This window comes from Mesitornis unicolor, unplaced genomic scaffold (assembly GCF_000695765.1).
Source record: "Mesitornis unicolor isolate BGI_N332 unplaced genomic scaffold, ASM69576v1 scaffold11785, whole genome shotgun sequence".
Lineage (NCBI taxonomy): Eukaryota > Metazoa > Chordata > Aves > Mesitornithiformes > Mesitornithidae > Mesitornis > Mesitornis unicolor.
Window position 1 is genome coordinate 46,700 of NW_010187521.1, and position 23,662 is coordinate 70,361.

Consider the following 23,662-nt stretch of genomic DNA (forward strand, 5'->3'; position numbering starts at 1 on the left):
GTTCTTCACCTGGACTGAAATGGCCACCTTAATAACGATCTTTGTGTCTCAGCCTTCAGGGACCTTCTGTACTTGTCTGTGCATCTTCAGGGAACTGGAACAGCACACCTCCAACTTGCAGCATTGTCTCTTGTGGATCCCCTCCTGCCATCAAAGATGCAGTCATCAATGGAAATAACTTCACTTTTGGAAACATGGTCTCTTACACGTGTAAGGAAGGGTATGTCAATTAGCACTACTGGACTAATTGTCAGAACGAGTAAAACTGGCACACTGCTTCATAAATCTTTTATAACTGCACATTAATTTATTTTTACTGCATCTGTCTTAACTCTCTGGAAATTAGTTGTGATGGAGATTTGTTTGTGGGTTGTCAAGTTAGTGCAGGACACATGGGCATTTCTTAATGTGGTTTCACAGTAGCTGAACACACTCTGGAAGAGAAGAATGGAGAGAGGTCATGGGAAATGACAGACCAATTCAATAGCAAGTCCTCTCCCTTGGAGTTACTACAGAACTAGTACTTCTGTGGTAAACTCAAGGCCTCCAGATCATAAAGAATTCCCTATGTCTCTTCAGGTTATAAGAACACTGTTTGGTGCGTTTTGAGAACTCTCTGTTCTGGTGTAAATTCTGTTTCCTTAAAAGTCTGACTCCTCGTTTATTGAGGTGCATTATTTTTATTCAATTTCCGTCTATGCTGTGTAGTGACCTTTTCAGACCATATTTCATCAAAGATGAGGCTCCATTTTGATGTTGTTGAGCATGAATGTAAGGCTGGACTCTGATCCTGTAAGAACCTTTGCACATGGTTATCTTTACAGCCTGTGAGCTGTCCCATTAGATTTCTTGAAACTGTTCTGTCTAAAACATAGAGCAGGTATGCAAAGCTTTTGCCAGGTCAGGCCCTAAATGACTGGAGGATTTTCTGCTCCTTCTTGATGTAAAAATGTAGATTGATAAGTCGACATTTTGGTTACAAACTGGCATTGCAGTATTATTTGAAACATAATTGAAGCAATACATCCTTATTCTCTTTTTTTTGACTATTATTATTTTAAAAGCTGCATCACTTTCCTGTGTAAGCATTTTAAATGGGATAGGATTGCAGGATTTAGAGAGGGTCACAACTGTCTGTGACAGTTAGTAGAGTGGATCATATTAAACATTGGCACTTAATAGGCTTTTTTTAGGAGTCCAGTCATGAGGCTTTGAAAACAAATTCTGCAAACAAGACAGCACATTTACAGATGAAAATCTGAACAACCAGTTTTTAGCCTGCAGCTTTAAAGAGTCACGGGGAACTTTACAGCAGTTGATTGTTTCTTTCCTTTCTGTGAGAGCACACCACAGAGATTTCAAACTGAGGAAGATTTTCACAGGTACTGTCAAATACTGTTGCATGTTTAAGCAGCAGGGTTTTAAGTGGTGTGATGAACATCATGGAGTAACGCCTGTCACTGCAACCCAGAGACAGGTTAAAGAAATACAGCTATACTAACAGTAATCACGTGTTTTTTCCTACTCAGCATTCATTTTTAATTAGCTTTTAAAACAGTTTTTATGGTGGGTTTTTTTTAGGAAGAAGTTGTTACAAAATAGCTATATGCATTAATGGCAAGAGCGTCTTTGGGTAACTCGCTAAGGAGTTTCTCATTGTTTGCAAGTGTGCAAATAGATTGATAGGGCTGATACAGGAATCTAAAAGGCCTTTATAGGCTTCTTATCTCTTTCTTCTCCATTCAGTTCTGCTAAAGGGGAGAAATTTCTTGGTGGGATCATTTCTTTGAGGATTGTATGTACTGTCGCAGCACAATACTAGGTTTGTTGTAGTGTTTTCAACCAAAGTGGAAGCTGAGGAATGGTAATCAGATGGACAGACAGCAGAGAAGCAGTATACACAAGGTGCGCTAGGATATCCCTCAATGTGATACCTCATCTGTGGACAAGTAGGCTTTAAGATTTTCCTTCTGAAGTTGTTCATAGCTTTTGTAAACAATTCTGTTCTTCTGGGGTGCTAGCAAGAAAGCTTGTACTGCAGGAACTTCAGGAAATTAGGTAGTGTTTGACAATGTTTGTCTTTTTGACTTCCTATGTGGTTTCCTTATCCACAGTTACACATTAGTTGGCCCTGCAACCATAGAGTGCTTAGCCAGCGGTGAGTGGAGTGTGAGCCACCAGCAGTGCCTGGCAGTATCCTGTGATGAACCACCCCATGTGGAAAATGCATCACCAGAGAGTGGCCACCGCCTGTTTGGCGATACAGCTTACTACTTCTGCTCAGATGGCTACAGCCTGGCTGATAACTCTCAGCTGCTTTGCAATGCAGAAGGGAAGTGGGTGCCTCCAGAGGGCAGAGAGATGCCCCACTGCATAGCTGATTTCTGTGAAAAGCCATCCACCGTCTCATACAGCATCCTGGAATCCATTAGTAAAGCCAGGTTTGCAGCTGGCTCTGTCGTGAGCTTCAAGTGCATGGAAGGCTTTGTTCTGAACACTTCGGTCAAGATCGAGTGCCTCCGAGGAGGCCAGTGGAATCCTTCTCCTTTGAGCATCCAGTGCATCCCTGTTCGCTGCGGAGAGCCTCCCCACATTAGCAATGGCTATGCCAGTGGGGCCAACTACAGCTTCGGAGCAGTGGTGGCTTACAGCTGCAACAAGGGGTTCTACATCAAGGGAGAGAAGAAGCGGACCTGTGAGGCCACTGGCAACTGGAGTGGCACTTTGCCCACATGCCACCCAGTGTCCTGTGGAGAGCCACCGCAGCTTGAGAATGGCTTTATTAAGGTACAGAATGAGTTTTGGCATCTGACTGGTACCATAGCAACTGAATATGTCTTCACAAGTGTCACTGTTGGGGTTTTATTTCTTCTGTTTTGCTCTCCTGTTAAAGTTGAGGGAGCACATGACTTGATGGAATAAGCAAAGGGAAAACAGGTGGATTTGCAGCAGAATGGTGTCTGAAAAGCATGGACACTTTCATGGGATTTCCTATCTTAAAGTGGGTTTTCAGTTAGGAGACTCAAGATGTCGTATGACAATCAATTTATTTCCTTATGTCTTACTCTTCATTTGTTTGGTCCGTGAGTGGCTTTACAGTGCCATCTGGAGGCATTTGAAGTACTGTTGCTGGTTCACAAGCCTTGCTCTTTTCACTGCTATGAAAAAGAAAAAGATTTGCAATAAGTAAATAACCTTGGGATAATTTCTCTCCTTTTAATGCAAGCACACTACTTTACTGAAGTCAGAACTTGCCTTTCTTTATCAAATTACATTGCAACAATACCTAACATTAAAAACCTACTGCTGACAGCCCAGGTCTGTAACAACTACTTAACCAGTGTTGTCCTTTGATGCATATTGTGGTAAGGAAGATAAAAACCACTATTTTAAAGATTTAACTTTGAATTTTTAAAGCATTTTTCTAGTGAACATCCCTCCTCCTTCCTTAAATCTAGCTACCAGGGAATATGCCTTTGCTAAAGATTGTGGCAGAGAGGTGCATTGCATCCCAGTTCCTACTTCAGTTCATACTGTGTCTTCCTGTCTACACATCTTTTGGCCTTACGGGTCAGGAAGGGGGAAAGCAACAGAAATATTTTCTAGCTTTTACCTTTTAAGCCTTCAGTTTTCTGTTTTATTTTGATGGTGCTCTCAGTTTTCCTGAGAGCAGAGTGCATCATTTGAGGCAAGACTTTCTCTGTCAGTTATTTGCATTCATCCTTTGCAGACGACCTTTACTGCTGCCTAGAATTCAGCTAGAAGATAGACCAAGAGAACACAAGAAATTAAATCCACCTGCATCCAGTCATGCATCTTCATTTCAGACATATCTCTGTCTTACCTGTTTTACAGGAAACAACTGGACACTTCTTTGAGAATCAGGCAAATTATCAGTGTGAGTCTGGCTACCAGCTGGTTGGGAGCTCAGTGTTTATCTGCCAAGCCAATCGGCAGTGGTACAGTGAATCACCTCCTACCTGTGTTCCCCTCAGCTGTGGAAAACCACCACCCATCCAGCATGGCTACTCCAAGGGAGAGGCTTTTGATACAGGCTCCACAGTTGAGTTTTTCTGTGATGAAGGCTATGAGCTGATTGGAGATGTTTCTTGGACATGTCAGAAGTCTGGGAAATGGAGCAAAAAGCAAAACCCAAAGTGTGTGCCAACAAAATGTTCAGAACCACCCTTGGCAGAAAACCAGCTGGTCTTGAGGGAAGTGTCTTCCCAAGTTGGTGTTGTACAGTTCTACTGCAAGGAAGGTTATGTTTTGCATGGCTCCTCTGTACTGAAATGCTTGCCCTCCCAACGGTGGAATGATTCCTTTCCCTTCTGCAAGGTTGTACAGTGTCCTGCACCTCCATATATCCCCTTTGGTGACCCCTTGACTTCATCCCTTCATTTTGGAAGCACTGTGAAATACATCTGCGTGGATGGGTTTTTACTGAAGGGTGAATCTACCATCAGATGCCAGGCTAATGGCTCATGGAGCTTGCCTTTGCCAGAATGTATTCCTGTGGAGTGCCCCCATCCAGAAGAAATTCAGAATGGCATTGTTGATGTGCAAGGCCTCACCTTCCTTAGTACAGCCCTCTATACATGTAAACCAGGCTTCGAACTGATGGGAAATACAACTATCCTCTGTGGTGAAGATGGTCAGTGGCTTGGAGGAAGGCCAGTTTGCAAACCTGTTCAATGCCCAAGGCCGAAGAAGATCCTCAATGGCAAATACTCATTCACAAGCTTCCATTATGGGCAGACACTTATATATTCCTGCGACAGAGGTTTCCAGCTCCAAGGGGAGGAAACGCTGAGATGCCTAGAGACAGGGGAGTGGAGTACAGAGGTTCCCTCCTGCAAAGCCATAAATTGCCAGCCCCCACAGCCCATCGAGAATGGTTTTGTGGAGGGTGCAGATTACAGCTATGGGGCCATGGTCATTTACAGCTGTGTACCAGGCTTCCAGCTGTCTGGCCTTGCCATGCAGACCTGTGAAGAATCAGGCTGGTCTAGCTCCACACCTGCCTGCCTTCCGACAGACTGTGGCCTGCCTCCTCACATTGACTTTGGGGAGTACCTGCAGGTGAGACATGGGGAAAGACGTTCTGGCCAGGAGAGTGTTACAGAAAGTCCATCCCTCTCACATACATTACTGGCTGACAGTTTGCAAGGCTTCAAAAGTTCCTTGAAGGAGCACAGGGCAATGCAGCTCACCAGTTTCTTATTTGGAAGTATCGTTTTATACACATGCTACTCTGGCTATGAGCTGCTGGGAAACCCTGTCCTAGCTTGCCAAGAAGATGGGGCTTGGAATGGCACTGCCCCCACCTGCGTTTCAATAGAGTGCACCCTGCTGTCACCCCCAGAGAATGGGTTTTTACATTTCACTGAGAACACGCTTGGTAGCGCAGTGCAGTACACCTGTAAGCCAGGGTTCACGCTTGTTGGCTCCGACACACGACTGTGTTTGCCAAGTCGTCAGTGGAGTAACAGTGCTCCATACTGCAAAGCAATAACATGCAACTCACCTACCCAGCTTATAAATGGGAACATAAGAGGGCAAAACTACACGTATGGGAGTGTTGTCTACTATGGGTGTGATCCTGGATACCAGTTAAATGGCCCAACAGAAAGGAGATGCCAAGAGAACCAGAAATGGGATGGCAGTGAACCGATTTGCATTCCTGTTTCCTGCAGCCCACCACCAGTTTTGGAGAATGGTCTGGTGACTGGAGAGGAGTATACATTCCAGAAACATACAGAGTACAGCTGCAACAAAGGTTTCCTGTTAGATGGGGACAGGACTAGAGTCTGCCTGGCAAATGGAAGCTGGAGTGGAATCACTCCAGTTTGCAAAGCTGTGACTTGCCCTGTGCCGCTGCCACTTCCTAATGGGAAAACTAGTGGCTCAGATTTTGGCTTTAAGAAAGCAGTGCACTATCACTGCAATGAAGGATATAGCCTGCAAGGAGTGTCTACACTTACCTGTCAGAGTGATGGTACCTGGGATTCAGAAGCTCCACACTGTGAGCCAGTCATTTGTGGACCTCCTGAAGACATCCCCCATGGCTTTCTGAATGTCTCGGGCTTTACCTATGGGGAAGTTGCCCGGTATGTGTGCTTCCCTGCTTATGAGCTGCGTGGCAGTTCTTTACGGCAGTGTTTGTCCAATGGCTCCTGGAGTGGAAGCCTTCCATCTTGCCTACCCTGTCTGTGTCCTACACCACAGATTCAGAATGGGGTCATTCTTGGTACAGATTTCAGCTGTGGGAAGAGTGCCCAGTTTCAATGCCTGGAGGGCTTTGAACTGCTAGGGCCCTCTGAAGTCACCTGTGAGGCAGCTGGCAAGTGGAGTTCTGGATTTCCTTACTGCGGGCAGGTTTCATGTGGCTCTCCACCCATCATCCCCAACACATTTATCAACAGGAGCAGCTCTGCAGATGAGAACACCATCATCTATACCTGCTTGACAGGTTTTGTCATGCGAGGGAGTCCAGAACTGACTTGTGTGGAGACTGGTGTTTGGAAGAAGCCATACCCTGTCTGTGAGCTGTTAAGCTGTGGCCCACCACCTTCTGTCCCAAACGCAGAGATTCTTGGGAACACTTACACCTATGGGAGCAAGATCCAGTACAGGTAAGAGTGCTGCTGCCATTCTGTTTCCATAAAATCTCTGAAGGAGTGATGATGGAAGGTTTTTATACTCTCAGTGCGAGTTTTTAAAAGGCCTGGAACAAAAGTTCTGCTCTATCACATGCTCATATTGACAAAGCATATGTTCCCATGCACATATGAAATATTATTTGGACCACTGTCAAAACTCCACCAAGTTATTTCACCCTGTTGGGTTCCACCTTTAGTTTCCCATTCCCCTTTGCATTCCTCCTCTTCTCTTCTGAAACACTGGTCTGGACATTCAGGTGTTCTCAGCAGGTGGCAGCGACAGTCAGCAAGGTGTGCAGTTTTTCTCCCCTTTCGGCACCCCATTTATGTATTCCTCTTGCTTCAGGTGCCTGTTGTTGTAATACAGAAGGGCTGATCCCATTTTCTGTACCGTGACACTGGAGTGTCTGCAAGTGTTGCTGATATGAAGTTAGTCCTTTGTCAGATATGAGAGAAAAGGGGTTTTGTTAATTCCTAAAGTGTGCACACTGCGAATCTCTTTCTGCAAGGTGAGGATTTCCTTGGCAGAAAGGGAGATGGCTTTTTGGCAGTAAAAGTAAATAATAGTATGGGACAGAACTGGGAGATGGCATGTGGATGAATTTAACAGTATCAGTCACTTGCAGGCATCTTTAACAAGGTGAAGGGGGTCTGCCTTTCTACAGGTAAATCCATTTACGCAAGCCAGTTGAATTGCTCTTGGTGAAGCACTGTGTGGAACAGAACAAATCAGCCTTAGATGTTTAAGCAAATGACCTGTGGTCAGCCTAAGGCTTAGTTTGTTCTTATAAGAGAATGATATCATCTTTAAAATTGCTTGGCACTCACACACTGTTGACCTAACCAAATGCCCTCCTTGCAAAGGGAAGGACAGTGCAGGAACTGTACGAAAGCATTCAGTACCCTTCAAACACTAAAGCTACCAACTCACTTTCCATTGTGGTGCTACAGCAACATGAAGCCGCTGGAGATGAAGTCTGAAGCCTCCAGCTCTTGCTACAGAATAAACTCAGTCCAGGCATGCTTATTACATGGCTACCTTGAAATAATAGAGAAATTCCAAAGTTTGCTTGTGAACAACTAATGCTGAAAAGTGACTTTGTAATTTATGGGTTAGCTCATCCCTAGCTGTGTCTCTGTGGTCAGGTCTTCATGCTGTGTTGCAGATGCCTGGAAGGCTACACAATGGCGACAGAGGTGGACGTATGCATTTGCCAGGAAGATGGACAGTGGTCTCCTCAAAGTATTTCCTGTTGCCCCAGAAAGTGTCCCCTCCCAGGAAACATCACTCGTCTAATTGTACTTGGGGTCAACTTCACTGTGAACACAAATGTCAGTTTGTCATGTGCAGAAGGCTATACTTTGGTGGGAGCAGGCACATCCACATGCAAGGTATAGTGTTATTTACACTGTTTTATTTTGCCAACTTTGTTGAATTCAAGAGTCCTCCTCATGCCCTCGTTAGTTTTTAACCCTTTATTGCACACAACAAGAAAATTTAAAGCACGTCCTGCAACACACAGTATGTTGCTTTGTTCGCCAGTTAAAGCTATTATCAGTTTTCCATGTATAGACTTTCAGAACTATAAATTATTGATTTAATCTTCCATTGAAAACTAATGCTGTCCTTTAGAAAAGCATTCCTTTAATGATATTTCAGGGAATAAATAATGTATAAGATTTTAAAAGCTTATGTCCAAGATTTCTAATGTATTTTGAAGATCGTGTGCAGAGCTCTTTTTCTTCAGAATAACAGGCAGCACACATTTTAATCCACTGTGCAGCTGTAGAAACTTGAATTCTCTGTATGTTAAAGAACAAACATCCTCATCAGTTCTGCTAGTAACATCTTGTCACATTAGCTGTGGACAACCTTAACTCAGGGTTGTAAATAGACTCTTTAAAGCCAGTAAGTCTGCTCATATGAGAAAAGCTGAGCACACATGTTTTTGCAGAATCAGCACTTCATAAGGAGAGGTTCTCCTCATATTTTGCTGTTTCAAAGATCTCTGGAATTGGAAGTGGATATATTTGATGAGTGTCTCTTCAGGTAGCAGACTTCCTCAGAGAGTCTGGGAAGGCAGCTGAAGCACTTAGTCGTGGTGTTAGACATTCAGCCAGGATTGAAGTGCAGCACATGGCATCAGGCAGCTGTAGTTTTTGTTCTTCTCCTGATGTGTTCCCTGAGCTATGAGGTGACCTTATACAAGTGAACTTGCTTCTCCAAGCTTCTCTTTCCCCATTTACTTTTTGTTTCTTCTGTCTTGTAAATATAAGCTGAACATTCCTACCAAAGCTGAGATCCAGTCTATGTTGACTTCTCAAAAGTGTTACTTCAATTACTGAGTTTTATTAAGGATTGCACAGATAATATTACATTAACATCATCTGTACACCCACAGCCATTGGATGCTTCTACTATGATTTTCCTAACTTTTGTATTTAGATATGAACTAAGCATATGAAGTGGTGCCTTCATAAGTGGTGCACTTCTAATTGCATTTGTTTTTCAGGAGAGTGGCATTTGGCTGCCACCATTTTCTGATGACATCTGCATTCCTGTGTCCTGTGGGACCCCGAAGTCTCCAGAGCATGGATTTGTGGTTGGCACTAAATACAATTACAAAGACGTGGTTCTTTATAAATGCAATTCTGGATATGAATTAGAAGTAAGAATGCTCAAATCTTCAGCACACTAAACCTTCAGTACTCTAAACCTTCAGTTGTTATTTTCAGTTTTTATGTGATGACTGTGACAGTGTATTATGGGTGGTCCATATTAATATATTCCCTTGACTGCCACGGAAGTCGGGTATCTGCTGTTGTGGTGGTTGTCTATAGAATGCTTCTGGTCTGGGATAGTCCTTGAATGAGTTAAGGGTATAATTAAAACAAATATAGGCATCCAGATATTTTTTCAATGTTAGGGTTTTTGGTTTTTTTTAATTGCAGATTCTTTCAGCCTTCTGCAAATAGAACATTGTATATGCTTGTGACTGTGAGTCATGGAAGAGTGAATTTCTCATGTATTGCGCTTTTGAACTGGTTCTCTGGTCAGAGTTAGATTGCATTCTTCCCCTGATATCATGTCCCAAGTATTGTATCTGCTGCAATGTGCCTTTCAGACTCAAAACTCCTGATAAACTCCACTGCCCTCAGTTCTATGATATTGCTAGATGGTATGAAAGTGCTATCTCTTGTTTTAGTAAATTTTAGTAAGGCAAAGAGTTTGTTCAATGGCAGCTTTATTCCCTTATGGAGAAGGGAACAAAGTTCTTTTCTGTCCATCGTTTTTATTATGAGCATTGGGCTCTTATCCACACCTGAGCTCTGGAGCAGCATTGCTGTCCCATTATCAGGGCTTAGGCTAGCCAGTTCAGAGCTGCCTCAGGTGTGTTTTCAAAAGCTGCAGTGAATTCAGAAATGAAAGCGTGTTGCTGAGGCACAGCATGGCCTCCACCATCCCCAGGTGGTGACAGAGTAGGGAACAGTCCTGTCCAGAGCCATAAGGTGGTGAGATGTCTCCAGGACAGAGGGTGGCTTTTAATGCTGTGTTTTGTGAATACTGAGCAGAATGCAGGATTGTGCTTCCTTTGTACTGTCGTAACACCAATAATAGTGAATTTCATGTGTGTTCATTCACCCAGTCAGGAGTTAATTCACTCAGTCACTCAGCACAAAAATAGTAAGAGTTTAGAAAATGCTTAGGTAACAATAAATTTAATTCTCATTATGTTGCTACGTATGTAGTATCACTGGGGATGAAGGGGTGGGTTGGTATTTAGACAGATAGGTTTCTACGTGTTGGTTCAAGTAAATTTTTGAGAGAGTAAGTCAGTGCTTTTGTACAGTAAAAAGTCTGTCTAAGCTTTGCATTCCGGCTTCACCGCCTAGTGTCCATTTGTTTTCCTGCTGTTGCGAACTGCTTTTTTTCCTTTGGGAAACTAAGTCCATTGGGTGTGATGCCATACAACACTCATGTCAAACAGCTGCCATTCTCAATGGGTTTGCTTTGTGATGAAACTACATTACTTCAAGGGACAAATTTAGATGTTGCTCTCCATGTCTTGGAATAAAATAAGAAATAAATCCTGGGCTACTGGAACTGGCTATAAAGTCTATATGTAAGAAATAAATAACTTTATTTATAAGCAGAGCTAGAGGAGGAGTGTTTGGAATGTGATCAAAATCAGTACCTTACATTTATAAAACACAAGCTTGTACTGTTGTTTTTAAAAATAGCTAGTTAGATTTCCTGTAAGTGAGTCCTGGAAAATCTGTCATCATAACATGTTCCTGGGAACAAGAATGGCAAAACTGACAAGAAAGATGATACTCTAGAGAGAAGGACAAGAGAATTGACTGGCTCCACAGACTTTGGTTCATAAACAATACCCATCACTTTACAGGAAGGAGTTCTACCCTAAACTCTGCTGGTAGACTTGGGCTGTAGCATTTACCTTTCTCTTTACATGGGTCGCACATGAAAGGAAAATGTCCTGGCCTTACTGAATACTATTGTTGATGGGAGAAAAGAGTTGACTAAATAAAATTGAGCGTTTTCTTTTGTTTCACAGGGTGATGCAGAACGGACGTGCCAAGAAGACAAGCTTTGGAATGGCACAGTGCCAGTGTGCAGAAGTACGTTCCAGCTGGGTTGATCATTTAATGTTGGTCAAGGGTGATTCTACACTACAGAAAACACTATTGCTCATTTTGCTTTATAATTCATACTGTCCAAATTTGCCTAAAAATTTTTGGTAAGTACTACTGATAACAGCCTAGAGAAGCTTCAGAATTGCTGGTGTGTGCAGGTAATAGTGTGAAGGAAATTGCTACACCTTTCTGCCTTGCTTCTGTATTGCTAAGAAAGCTGTGCAGCTTTCAAGTTTAAATATTCTGACACCTGAGGTCATGATTTCTGCGTTTACTGAGGACCTCTGTACAAGTTAGGTGCCAGGAGTCACAGGTACTTAGCATCCTCAAATGTAACTCTATGGATACTCATTGTCAAAGGTACTTCACTGTCTGATGTCTGATGGCCACTGACTGCAGTGCCAAAATAGGAGTTGCCTACATAAGTATTTACATAGACTTCAGCTGTTGGCTGTGAGTGGCAGCAGTGGAATTTCCTGACACTTCCTGCTAGCACAGCCACAATAGAATTTGTCTTTTAGCAGGAACTGGAAGTACCAAGCATGATACTCTTCTGCTACTCAGGAACAAATATCTGGGAGTGCTCAGATGAGTGCTGTGTTCTTTCCCTGTTTCTCAGAGTAAAGCCTGTGGAGGAGCTGTGAACAGAACAGCCGATATGCATTATGTCTGACTGGAACATAATCCTTATGTTATAGGAGTATCATGTGGACCCCCAGACACGATAGAAAATGGATCTGTTGAAGGAGAGGAGTTTGTATTCGGCAGTGAGGTTTTTTACAGCTGTGATGCTGGCTTTGAGCTACAGGGACCAAGCCGAAGGATTTGCCACGTTGACAAAAAGTGGAGTCCCTCCACCCCTTCATGCATGCGTAAGTAGCAAGCAGAGTAATGTGGTGGCAGTTTTCCAGGAGAGCCATGGAGCAAACCGAGTGCTTTTTCTGGCTTCCTCCCAGTCTCCCCCTCCAGCTGGAGGGCTGTAGCAGGAGGAGTCGGAGGAAAAGCCAGCAGAGAAGTCCTCATTGGCAGTTCCTCTCTGGTCTGAAGGGAGCTCCTTTTGGCACAAGCATAAGCACAATCAATAAAACGGCACAAGGACACAGTTGTGCTCAGGTCAGTGGAGAAGTGTGGCCTGCTGTATTTGATTTGCCTTGCATTGTGGTGTGCAGGGCCTTGGACATTGTTTGCTAGTATGGTTCATCTCTGTCCTGCCAAGGCTGATAGGTCCCAGCCACACTCTATGTCTGGAGATCAAAACTTCTCCATAGGATTAAATTGTGGCGCTCTGTGCAGGGGAAGGTGATTAATTGTGAGAGCATGGAAAGAAGGATTTATGACTTATTTTGTACAGCTTATAAATAAAATGCCAAGATTTTATAGTCTTCGCCAATAAATGATTTCCCATCTTCTCATGGTGATGCCATAGTCCTACACCTTGCATTCTTCTCTCTCACCTTTGAGCAATTTGCCTGGTCTCTACAGTAAGTGTGAGAGAGGGGACAAGTTCCTTCATAACTAGATGTTTCTTGGGTACATCTTAAGATCACCTTCCTCTGTACAGAGAGCAAAGGAGAATGCAAATGCAGCCCCTGGCCTGCTCAGAATAAATATTCTGGATCTCTCTGTTTGATTGAACACACCTCACAGATACACTGCCATCAGATACATTTGGACATACTCTCTCTCAGGTGTCTCCAGCCTGAACCTCAGGAGAGAGGGCAGTCAAGACATTGTATAACCCTTCTCCATGTAATATTTCACAGCTTCTTTCTTCCCATCTTACCATTAATTCAGTGTGTGAACAGAGCTGTCAGACAGCCTGTGTAGCAGGCTGTCAAGCCTTCATTGTCTGTATAAAACAAAAATGTTTTCTCCTTTCCTAGGAATTACTTGTGGACTGCATCCCTCAATAGAAAAAGCAGAGGCCATTTCTACAGGAAACATGTACAGAAGTAACGTAACCTTTGTGTGCAACTCTGGATACCATCTTGTTGGGCCCCAGAATATCACTTGTCTTGCCAATGGGAGCTGGAGTAAACCCTTCCCGTTGTGTGAAGGTAATCATTTGGTTTCATGGCCTGGCACCTTCTGATCTGAGATAAGCAATAGCTCCTCTCTTATGTTTGCATATTATGATACAGAGATTGAACTGCTTTCAGGTAATAGTTCTGCAATGTGCATTAAAAATGGTGCCTGAAAAATGAAATATGTCACAAGGAGCACTGTCTATTACCAAGCCAGAAGGAGCTTAGACATAATTTTTTTCCCTAAGGATTAAATCTGCTGTTTAACAAGCTTAATGAGAATTGAGGTTACTTGCCATCTCAGAAAATCAAACCCCTAACAAAAGGTGATGGTCTGTGAGGATAAGTGACTTTTCTCCCAGTGGCCTTCTGTAGTCAATTATTAAGTTGATATTCTTTTTCTGAACTTTGAGCCTCAGGGACAATCTTAACAGTTCAGCCGTTAACCTCCACACTTCTCACATGAACAAACGCAATGAATGCATGATGTGTACTATTTTCCAAATCACTGCTTTCAGGGGCTCCCTCAGAAGCATGTTGCTCATGCCACAAAGCAGAAAAAGTGTAGAGCAATAACTGTCTGTGTCATATGAAATGGGAAGTAGTGGGTGGAAGCAAGGCTGTCAACACAAAAAAAAAAAAGAAAAAAACCTTAAGATCCCAAGTTTGAACAGGGAGCCAGTATTGTTGGATGACTGTTCAAAATGTAAAGCATATAGAAGCTTACTAAATTGCAGTATCATTAACTTTTAAGTATGAGTGTTCTCCATTCCTGGACTCTTTGCCATGAAAATATTAAGTCTGGGTTTCACATTTTTCCTTCCCTCTCAGAAACACACTAGTTCATTTCTTGCCCATCACACTCCCTTTCAAGCTGTTCTTGTCCCTCCTGCATATACTTCAGGTCTCCCAAGCTAGACCCTAGACACAGCGTCCTGCCTGCTTGTCGTAGTTGCTCCTGGCATTCTTACATTGAGCTGACATGGTGATGTCTCCACACTCAGCTGCACTCACAGATTCAGAGGAGATCAGCATGCTGTGACAGCTTCATCAAAAGTAAGACAGATAATGATCTACTCAAGGCAAGTGTTAGGTTCCTGTCATGACAACTGCATGAGGGCTAGGGACCATCAGATGCAATATTGGACAACCACACAATGCATAGGTCACTTACAATGCCCTAATGCCTTGCAGACCTTACTGTAATAACATGGAAAGTTGATAGCGGACATCCACATCAGAAAGGAGGTCTCTAGTACCTAGCCAGACACCTAGGAAAAGTCACACACAGCAGTGCTGAACATATACCAGAAGATCATCTTGAACAAGGTTGAGCACAGCCAGTTCACCAACTCTTCTCTTCTTGCGTGATGCCCATGTATGTCTGATAGTTTAATCTTCAGTCATCCCATTATACAAACCGCCTAGGAAAATCTTGGACTGTCTGCTTGCTGGCTTCAGAAACACAGCTGAGAATCTTTAGAGGAGCAATTAGTAATGTAAGCGTCAGCATCTTGCACCAAACCCATCCTGCATCTTATCTGGTATTTCTTGTCTGGTGAAAAGGAAGGTGCAAAGGGCTGCAAGTTTCTGGAGTATCTCTTAGTGACAAGAAAGAACAATTTCCATGTTGTGCTCCACTGACCTCAATATGAAGTCACAAATGTGTCCTTTCCTCCCCAGCACTGCAATGTTTTGCTGACCTGAAAAACACGTGGCTGTGGCTTTCCTCCAACACTGGGAGGAGCTGCTGCCCTAGCTTGGCTACGGTTCTTTCCCAAGGCTACTGAACTCTCCCTCAATGCTCTTCATGCTGTATTAGTCAGTGGCTGGTATTTTAAACAGTTCAGGAAGTTGTTAGGAGTCCAGGTCTAATATCAAGCTGAATTAATGAGAGCTCTTCCTTTGCAGAGACCAGATGCACAGTTCCAGTTTCCTTACTGAATGGGAAGGCAATTTATGAAAACAATACAGTTGGGAGTACAATATTGTATTTCTGTGAGAGAGGATACAACTTGGAAGGGAAACCTGAAGCAGAGTGCTCAAGAGATGGAAGATGGAGTAATCCCTTGCCTCTCTGTAAACGTGTGTTTTTGATTTGTAATGAAAAAGTGGTTTCAGTTTGTTAGCACTAAAGGCTAGGCTGCCCTTCATTTAAACTGATAGTTAATGAGAACAACTTCTGCAGATCTTTGTGGAAATGTACTGTAATTTTCTTCTGGAGTGGCCATGAGCCGAATTTGTCACTTGTAGTTTTAAAAATTGGTTTGACCTACCTTGGAAGATTTGTTGGTGCACATCCCATTTTTACAGAGGAACGAAGGGAGCAGTTACTGAGACATGTTAAAGCGTTAACTTGTCTGAGTGGTTGGTTGTGACAGTAAAAGAACAAGCTGTGTTCTGCATGGCTCCCTTTAGTTGGAAAGCTGACATAAAATGGAGTCAATTGTAGTCAAGCACTTGATACATGAGGAGCAAGTGAGAGTAAAGTTTGGGAGGAGAAGCCAAAAGGGAGCCTTTCTTGTTGTCTACAATTGACTATTGGGAGGGCAAAAAGAAAAATGAGTCAGGCTCTTCTCAGAAGTGCACAGTGGTAGGATGAGAGGCAGTGCACAAGTTGCAACAAAGGAAATTCCAGTTGAGTATTTGGATAAACTTTTCACTGTCATAGCAGTCAAACACAGAATCAGAGACCCAGAGAGGACATGAAATCTCCATCCTTGGAGGTACACAAATTTCAGCTCATCAAGTCGCAGAGCAACCTCTGACCTAGTTGGCCCTGCTTTCAGAAGGAGTTTTGACTTAATGGCTGTATAAATTATTGTGTGATATAGCACCTTACACACATGTGCGCTGTGCATGCACACGCACAACAGCCTTCCCTGTTGCTGTATGCATCTAACAAATATTAAGATCTACTGTAGTCTTAGGGTGGCTAATTGAGATATTTAATTTTCGTATTACAAAGGACTCACAGGATTTTAGTGTCAGGAAACTGGCATCAGTCTCTGCTGTATATAGAGTCCAGCCTTTTCCACATTCATGATGAGATCAATGGACCATGCAGAAATAGCTCAGCAAGCCTACAGCCAGCAATAAGTAAGACTGTGAGAGAAACTCTAAACTCTAATTAATATTATTATAATTCTCTGCCTAAACAGCAGGATTTTTGCTGCTTTTCATTGTCCAGCCCCTCAGAACAAGAGAGATGATAGGTCTGGCTCTTTCTTGTAGTAGGTTATGGTATAGTAAAAAGTAGAGTATTCCCCACTTAAATCCTTAGTACGTCTGCTACTGGCATCAGTAGAGTATGGTAGCAAGCCATGTGACAGCAGAACATGAAGTCTTTTATTATTATTTTATGACCCAAATCTCATAACGCTACACCAAATTACAAATTAGACTTGTGTGCAGCATCCATTTTTATTGTTTTTCATATGAATTAATTTCGGAATTTGCAGAAACTATTCTAAAGTAATCCCTTCCTTCCATTTATCTTTCTTTCCTTCTCCTTTTCCCTTTCACTCTTTCTCTGAACAGCAAACCCTTGTCCTGTGCCTTTCGTAATCCCAGAGAACGCCCTTCTGTCCGAGGTGGACTTTTATGTTGGTCAGAACGTATCCATCAGGTGCAGGGAAGGCTACCAGCTGAAAGGGCAGTCTGTGATCACCTGTAATGCTGATGAGACCTGGACTCCCGCAACTGCCAAGTGTGAAAGTAAGTATATGAGGTACAGTTCCCCAGGGGCTTGGTGACCACAGCTGTATCACACAGGAGTGTGACAGCACAGATGTGTCAGCAAAACTCTCTACCCAGATGCAAATATTCTGGAAGTAGAGAGCTTTAGTCTGCTATTGCCATTTGGAGAGGTGGGTTGCTCCAAGAGATTCAGGCACGTAAAGGTGACCTGAGAAGCTCTACAGCAGAACTATTTCTTCTTTCTTTCTAATGAAGTTGTTTCTTTAACAGGATTCAGAGTATGTCTGTGTAGGTTGATATCCCAAGAGCACTCACCCTACTACCTACTAGACCCTGCAGTCATTTTCTTCTCAATTAACCTTTTGCAAGCACTGCCACTGAAATTGGTTGTTGTATACCCTAAATATTCTGAGAATTATTCCTGTGACATTATGTATGGGTCATGAGACGAGGGAGAGGTGCTGTGTTTTATTGTAGACGCTGACAGAAGATGTAGTGTCTGAAAAGCTTTTTAGCTTCTTTCAGGCAATATTGTTCGTTTCAGACAATGACATCACCTCACTCTACAAACCCTGTCTCATGTATGTCCTGGGACCATCTGTAAGTTTCTGGTCTATATAGTGGATACAGCCGTTGTTGCATTACCTCAAACTGCTGTTGCTGTCCATCTCCCTGCTCACTGAGTGTACATGCAGGTTTTACCTGTCAGTGTCTGCACCATGAAGAAGTCCTACTTAATGATTTCCGTCAGAAGTGTCTCGCTGGCACCTCCGGTGTTATTTTGCAAAGCACTGTGTGTCCAGGGTTAGCTACAGTATCGTTGTAGTCATTGCAGCTCACCAGCCTCTGGGTGATTTCTTTTGTTTAGAGATATCTTGCGGGCCCCCAGCTCACACAAAGAATGCTCTGATTCATGGTAGCTTCTATCAGTATGGAGACATGATCACCTATTCATGCTACAGCGGGTACATGCTGGAGGGGCCCCTGCGGAGCATTTGCTTAGAAAATGGAACATGGACAACACCACCTACCTGCAAAGGTAAGTCTTTTTTATGAACAGAAGCACATCTTACCTTGCCATAAGCACAGAGGTGTCATCCTAGCTGCAATAAAAAAAGAAGTGAAAATTTTGCTAGTTTCAGTGAAGTCATAGTTTCACCCAAGGCATTTCAAGTGCCCTGATTTAGTGTTTTTAACTCAACAGTTAAAAACAGATATAATCATCTTCAAGCACTAACTTAAAGCCAAAGAAAACTTAGCAAAAGGGTTCCAGGGTCACAGGGCTTTGATGGAAGAGACCGTGCCATCTGCCATTGCTGTATCAGAAGCCTGACCTAGCCTTCTGCTGCTGACTAGCTATAGAGCAGTGAATTAGCAGCACCCTGAAGTCGTATCTCTGATGGTGTAACAGCAGCCATACTACAAACTCAGCCTTAGGAATTTTTTTTAGAAATGTGAGTATTAAAAACAAAAAGCGTTCATGCACATCAGTGTCCAGTCACAAGCATCTCCATTCTCTAACCTTGAGAACCCCCACAGAAAAGGAAAAAGGTCAGAACACTCATCTGTGAACATTAGAATATCAAATCTGTCACATCTGCCTCTCCTCCTGCAAGTCTCAGCTCTCTGTGTCAAAAATGGAAACAACAACACATCCTCCCTCCTCAGACACTATCTGTTTAGGTCAGAAGCCCTTTGGAGACAAAGGATTCTATACTGTGCTAAGCCTGACTAATCAGGATCTCCTTGTCAGGTTTTTAAAATGAATTCTGTCAGCAAAACATGATGAATGTTAAGACTTAGGCAAGCTGAGCTGTCCTGTTCTGTGAAAGCAGGCACTCTGTTAGAATTCTGTATCTGATAGTTGTAATTGCCTTGTCTAAAAATCACAGATCATCAGATCGTTTTGAGGAGATTCAGAGCCAGAGAAGTGGGCTTGTAAGTCCTTAACATTTTGGGAATACAGAAGCTGTTCCTGAAAAAGAAGTTTGTCCTGGTCATGTGACCGTGGCTTGCCATTGCCATGAGGAAGAAGAGAAGATTTACAGTGAAAGCACCCAAGTTACTTCAGATGTCAAGGGGTATCCAGAAGTCTTGTTAGAACTTTATACTCCCAAAGCACTGAGCCCGTTCTGAAAGTTTGCCAAGTATCTCGTCATTTATTTCTAAACTGTGGTGGCTACAGAATTCAAGGGATCTCTGCACAATAGCTATTCTACCTAAGATAGAATTCACTAGCAAAATTATTTGGATATTTTCTCTTCAGATTGTAACACTTCCGTCTCTTCAACTGCTGCTTTAATATCACCAGCTTTACTTTTTGTTCTTATTTAATATTTATTAGTTACACAGAACCCTAATTTTGCCAAAGGTTGTAGTTTTCTGGTAAGAGGGGTTCTTGCCACTGGTTTCTAGCAACCTGGAAGTGCTGATCTGCAAAGCACTGTCAAACGTGTACCCTGTTTGCAACACCATGGAGGCCACTGGGACTGTTCAGAGGTGTAAGTATTAAGGAAAATAATTTCAAAAAATTAAGTGATGAGGTGGACAGATGATCAGGGTGTAGTGCTGGAAAACAAAGCAGAATAGCTTGCTTTTTTGTGTATTAAGGGAGAGGAATAACAATTTCCTCCCCCCTCTTTTCACGTAAAAGTGGAACTAAAAAAGACCAAAGGTGTTTCTGAGAGGATCGACCTGTGTTTTCATGACAAATGTCAAAATAATCTTTCAAAACTGCTTTATAATTCATTCGAGGGATTTGCCTAACAAAAGGCCTACAGGACCCAAGCCTTTGTGGTCTACATCAGAAGTGACATGAAAGCACTCTTTGTAATGACTCATGCTGTATTTCTTGTTTTTGGCTCAGTGAGTTGCTTATTAATGTGCTTGAAACGTTCTGACCCGGTTGAACAAGTTAGTTAACGTAAATATTATAATTAAAAAGCAGACTTTGTTAGCTTCTTTGGGAGAGCTTTCACTCTAGCTGCACTTGACTGAATCACTGCTGGTTAGAGGTTGCAGCCCAGATTCTGATCTGAGTTTCAGGGGTGAGAAGTATTATCCTGGATCTGCCGATCCTAAACACCTGTAGGACTCAGCAGGCTCTACAGATGCACACACCTTGTCTGACTCCATTCTTTTTCTCTCTGAAATGCTCTAACAATCAGTGTTGTCTGTTTGCCCTGTGCCCAGATCTTTACTGACTGGGAGTAGGCAGTGTGGAGCTGCAGACCAAAAACTTCATAGCCCATTAGCAAACAGGAGTATTATAAGAAGGCAGCTAAGACATGGAGGAAATTTTTCACTTACAAACACAGGAAAGTTTTTTGGCAAAGCTGAGAACAGTTATCAGAATATTTTTTCCCCTTCTTACCCATGTGTGCCTTGCAGCAATGTACTGCTTTTGTGTCCTGTGGAGATAACTCTCATGCTTGGATTCACAAGGTCTCAAAGATGAAGATGGATACCATTGAAGTGAGATCTGCTACCACAAACTGAAGTCACAGTTAATGGTTCCCATTCTCTCCCCAGTACATCAGGACTGCATTTGCCCTGCTTGCTTTTACAGTAGCAAAAAAAAGAGAATGAGATCCCAGCTTAACTTCCTGCCGCAACCCTTTCTGTAGTCTTATCTGTCAAGTGAAGAATGATCCCCACAGCTACAGACACAGAGTCTCTGCCTGCCTAAATTGGTGTATAACAAGTGTACACCTTGGAATTATACTGTGTTTCTTACTTTCACAACCAGGGCCTGGGCAGTAATCCAGGAAAAGCCTATCTGTGCCTGAGATCCTGGATCTCTGAGTGGGATGGAGTTGCCATCCGAAGTGATTTCTGTAACACATTAAACATCCACGTCTTCTCCTTTGACAGAGAGAGAAAATACATTTCAGAGACCATTATTCATGGGCTTTGAATTTTACATGGGGTATAATTTATACACAAACCTTTTACCTCCCATCCTATTATACATTCATGGGATATCGTGTAAGTGGTGTGGATCACATAAAAGCTTTTAAAGGTATTTGATTCAACTTCCATAATTTTTCTTGCACAAAGAAAATCTGGTTGGCACACTGTTCTGCTTTAGTCAACACCCAGAGACAAACTGTCTGCGTAGTCCTAGGTATCTTTACAACAAAAATTGTTCAAAATACCTGTTAAAGTATTGCAACTTCTGTGAACCTGCCAGGGCCTAAAGTCTCTTCCCATTCTCATTATCAGCTGACATTTGTTGGGAAGTGTCTTGAGACTGAAAAATAAAATGGCAAAAGCTTTGGTTGTATTTCAATGAACTCCAAGCTGGAGCTTGCGGCTCGGCATGGCTTAGCTGTGAGGATGACTCAAGTCTGACTTTTATCGGGGGAGATGTGCATTCTTTCCAGTGTGGAGCTCAGTTCTGAACAGTGTCTCAGTGTGCTAAACCACTGTTTGTTTTTAGTACTAACATTGAACAACATCTGAAACACTTTCAAAGCCTAAATTCGTATTCTGCTCACCTAGTAACTAATTAAAGATAGGATGCAATTAACAATTCAGACTGAGTTTCCTGAGGTTACTCTGTGTTCATAACTACCACTAATGAGAAGTTAGTCTGATTACTTATTTGTTCTGTAGTACCATCTCGAAGCCACAATTTTTTATCATCTGTATGTAGTATGTACCTCAGCATGACAAGGATTGTACTTCCTCCAGTCATCTTTGAGTCTAATGTGTTTGTACTTAGCTTGCCACACAGTTTTGTAAAGTAATCCTGCTTTCCCTGGATGCATTAGCTAAGATACGGTGCAGTGTCATAGAAATGGTGATGCAGTCCAAAGCCTGTCCAGTCCAGGCAACATTTTGGGCTAGCATGATAGAGTCCATTTCAAATTCCTCACTTGTATGATCAGGTGCTTACTAACAATGTATGAGCCAAGGACCACGAGTCAGCATGAATGCTGAGTGAGGTTTTTAATGACATTTCTGGTTCCACATCTAAACACTTCTCTGTGCCACTGCTGCACCCTTCTTGGTCACTCCACATTATGCTGGATGATAGCGCCATAAAAATTGATTGTTCCACCACAGTGTTTAATCTTACTTTTGGCAAACCCTGTATTATGCCAAGCAGCATTATCTTGGTATTTCATACCAAGGTTAGAAGAAAGGTTGATTTTATTTTAGAGTTAATTTAGAACAGAAAAAAAGATGGGCACTAATCTTTGGGATGGGTTTTTTTGGTTTTGTTTTATAAAAAATGAGTGGGGAAAAACAGATAAAGCATAGCGTCAGCCTTGAAACATTGTCCAGATAGTCTACCCAACTATGCTAAGAATGTCTGATTTTTCATGCTTGCCATGGACAATTTTTTGTTATCTTAATGTTCCGATGCATTTGCTTACATTACCTAGTCAGACACACAGAGCCAAAAAACAATGCAGCCTTTGAAATCAAAGTCAAGTTATGTTTCTGAACTTCACTACATTTGTTCTGCTTTAAACTTTACAAAGGCAAAGATCCATGCAAGATGCTGAATTACTAAGTTTGTAATTAAGCATCTTGATTTTGTTGTGAATTTCTGTTGTTTTCAGCTGTCTGTCGGTTCCCATGTCAGAATGGTGGCATCTGTGAGCGACCAAATGCCTGCTCGTGTCCAGATGGCTGGATGGGTCGTCTCTGTGAAGAGCGTATGTATATTATCCCTAAGTGTAATTTTAAGGATGTTGTAGGTAAGACACGTGAACTTACTGCAGTGGACCAGGTGAGAAAATTAAAAGCATAAGAGCCAAAACCATGAAAATCATTACTTTGTTCTGTTTGGCAAATTAAAGAGAGCAGAAAGGACTAACTGATTGCTTGTCTCTAGAAAAATTACCATCTCATGACATATCCAAACCAAAACAAGCACTTTTTTAATTGATGTGATTTTGTTTGCCGGTGCTCTTTCACTATGGTTGAAAAACAGCCTGCTTCAGTTCTTCGAAGTCTGTTTCTAGTAGCAGTGCATGATAGTTCTGGGGAAAGAACAGGGGTTAGAACAGAAGAGATGTGAGTGTTCTGCTGGTGGCTGCATTTGTTTCTTGGCTTCCTTTTTGTCAGCCTATGATTATGAACCTGATCAATTCATGTCCAAATAATACAACTGTGTCATGTTTTCCGTGCTGTCCTTCCTGATCTGTACACCTGTAGCCCACAGATTCTGGGCTAGCTTCTCCTGGATCTTTTGAGTTAGAGAAGTGGATCTGCTCTGTTTGAAAAGAGCCACATCTGACTCTTGGGTGTGTCAGAGGTTCCCTGGGTTACATTGAGGGTGCCAGTTTGTGCCACATTTCCCAGTTGTCTTACTGGTGATCTTAACACAAGGAATTTGAGAGGGCTGACCCTTTCGTGCTGGCATAGCTACTGCATAAGAAGCCCGATTACTGTACATGTAGTTAGGCATGGGTCTATGTGGATAGAGAGGAAAAGTATTTATTACTCAGTATGGTCCTGGCATAAAGCTTTAGCATGTCCAAGAACATCTGCAGCTGAGACAGTGTCACTGTCCTTAGCTCTGAGTATACATGGAAACATACAAAAAGATGTGACACCTCCTCCTGTAGTTCATGGAGAGAAATATGATAGGTAGATGTATCGCAT

General features: G+C 42.5%; 1 protein-coding gene across 1 annotated transcript in view; it reads left to right on the forward strand.

Moving 5' to 3' along the window:
- SVEP1 (sushi, von Willebrand factor type A, EGF and pentraxin domain containing 1) overlaps positions 1–23,662 on the forward strand; it is a gene marked incomplete at its 5' end in the record, with an annotated part of 73,645 nt that overhangs the window by 43,833 nt on the left and 6,150 nt on the right. The window contains 10 exons of the mRNA XM_010185477.1: positions 53–220; positions 2,115–2,787; positions 3,856–6,635; positions 7,829–8,054; positions 9,176–9,331; positions 11,240–11,303; positions 15,254–15,427; positions 16,883–17,059; positions 17,910–18,080; positions 22,615–22,710. Coding sequence (XP_010183779.1) covers positions 53–220; positions 2,115–2,787; positions 3,856–6,635; positions 7,829–8,054; positions 9,176–9,331; positions 11,240–11,303; positions 15,254–15,427; positions 16,883–17,059; positions 17,910–18,080; positions 22,615–22,710 — 4,685 coding nt within the window. The remainder of the gene's footprint in view (positions 1–52; positions 221–2,114; positions 2,788–3,855; positions 6,636–7,828; positions 8,055–9,175; positions 9,332–11,239; positions 11,304–15,253; positions 15,428–16,882; positions 17,060–17,909; positions 18,081–22,614; positions 22,711–23,662) is intronic.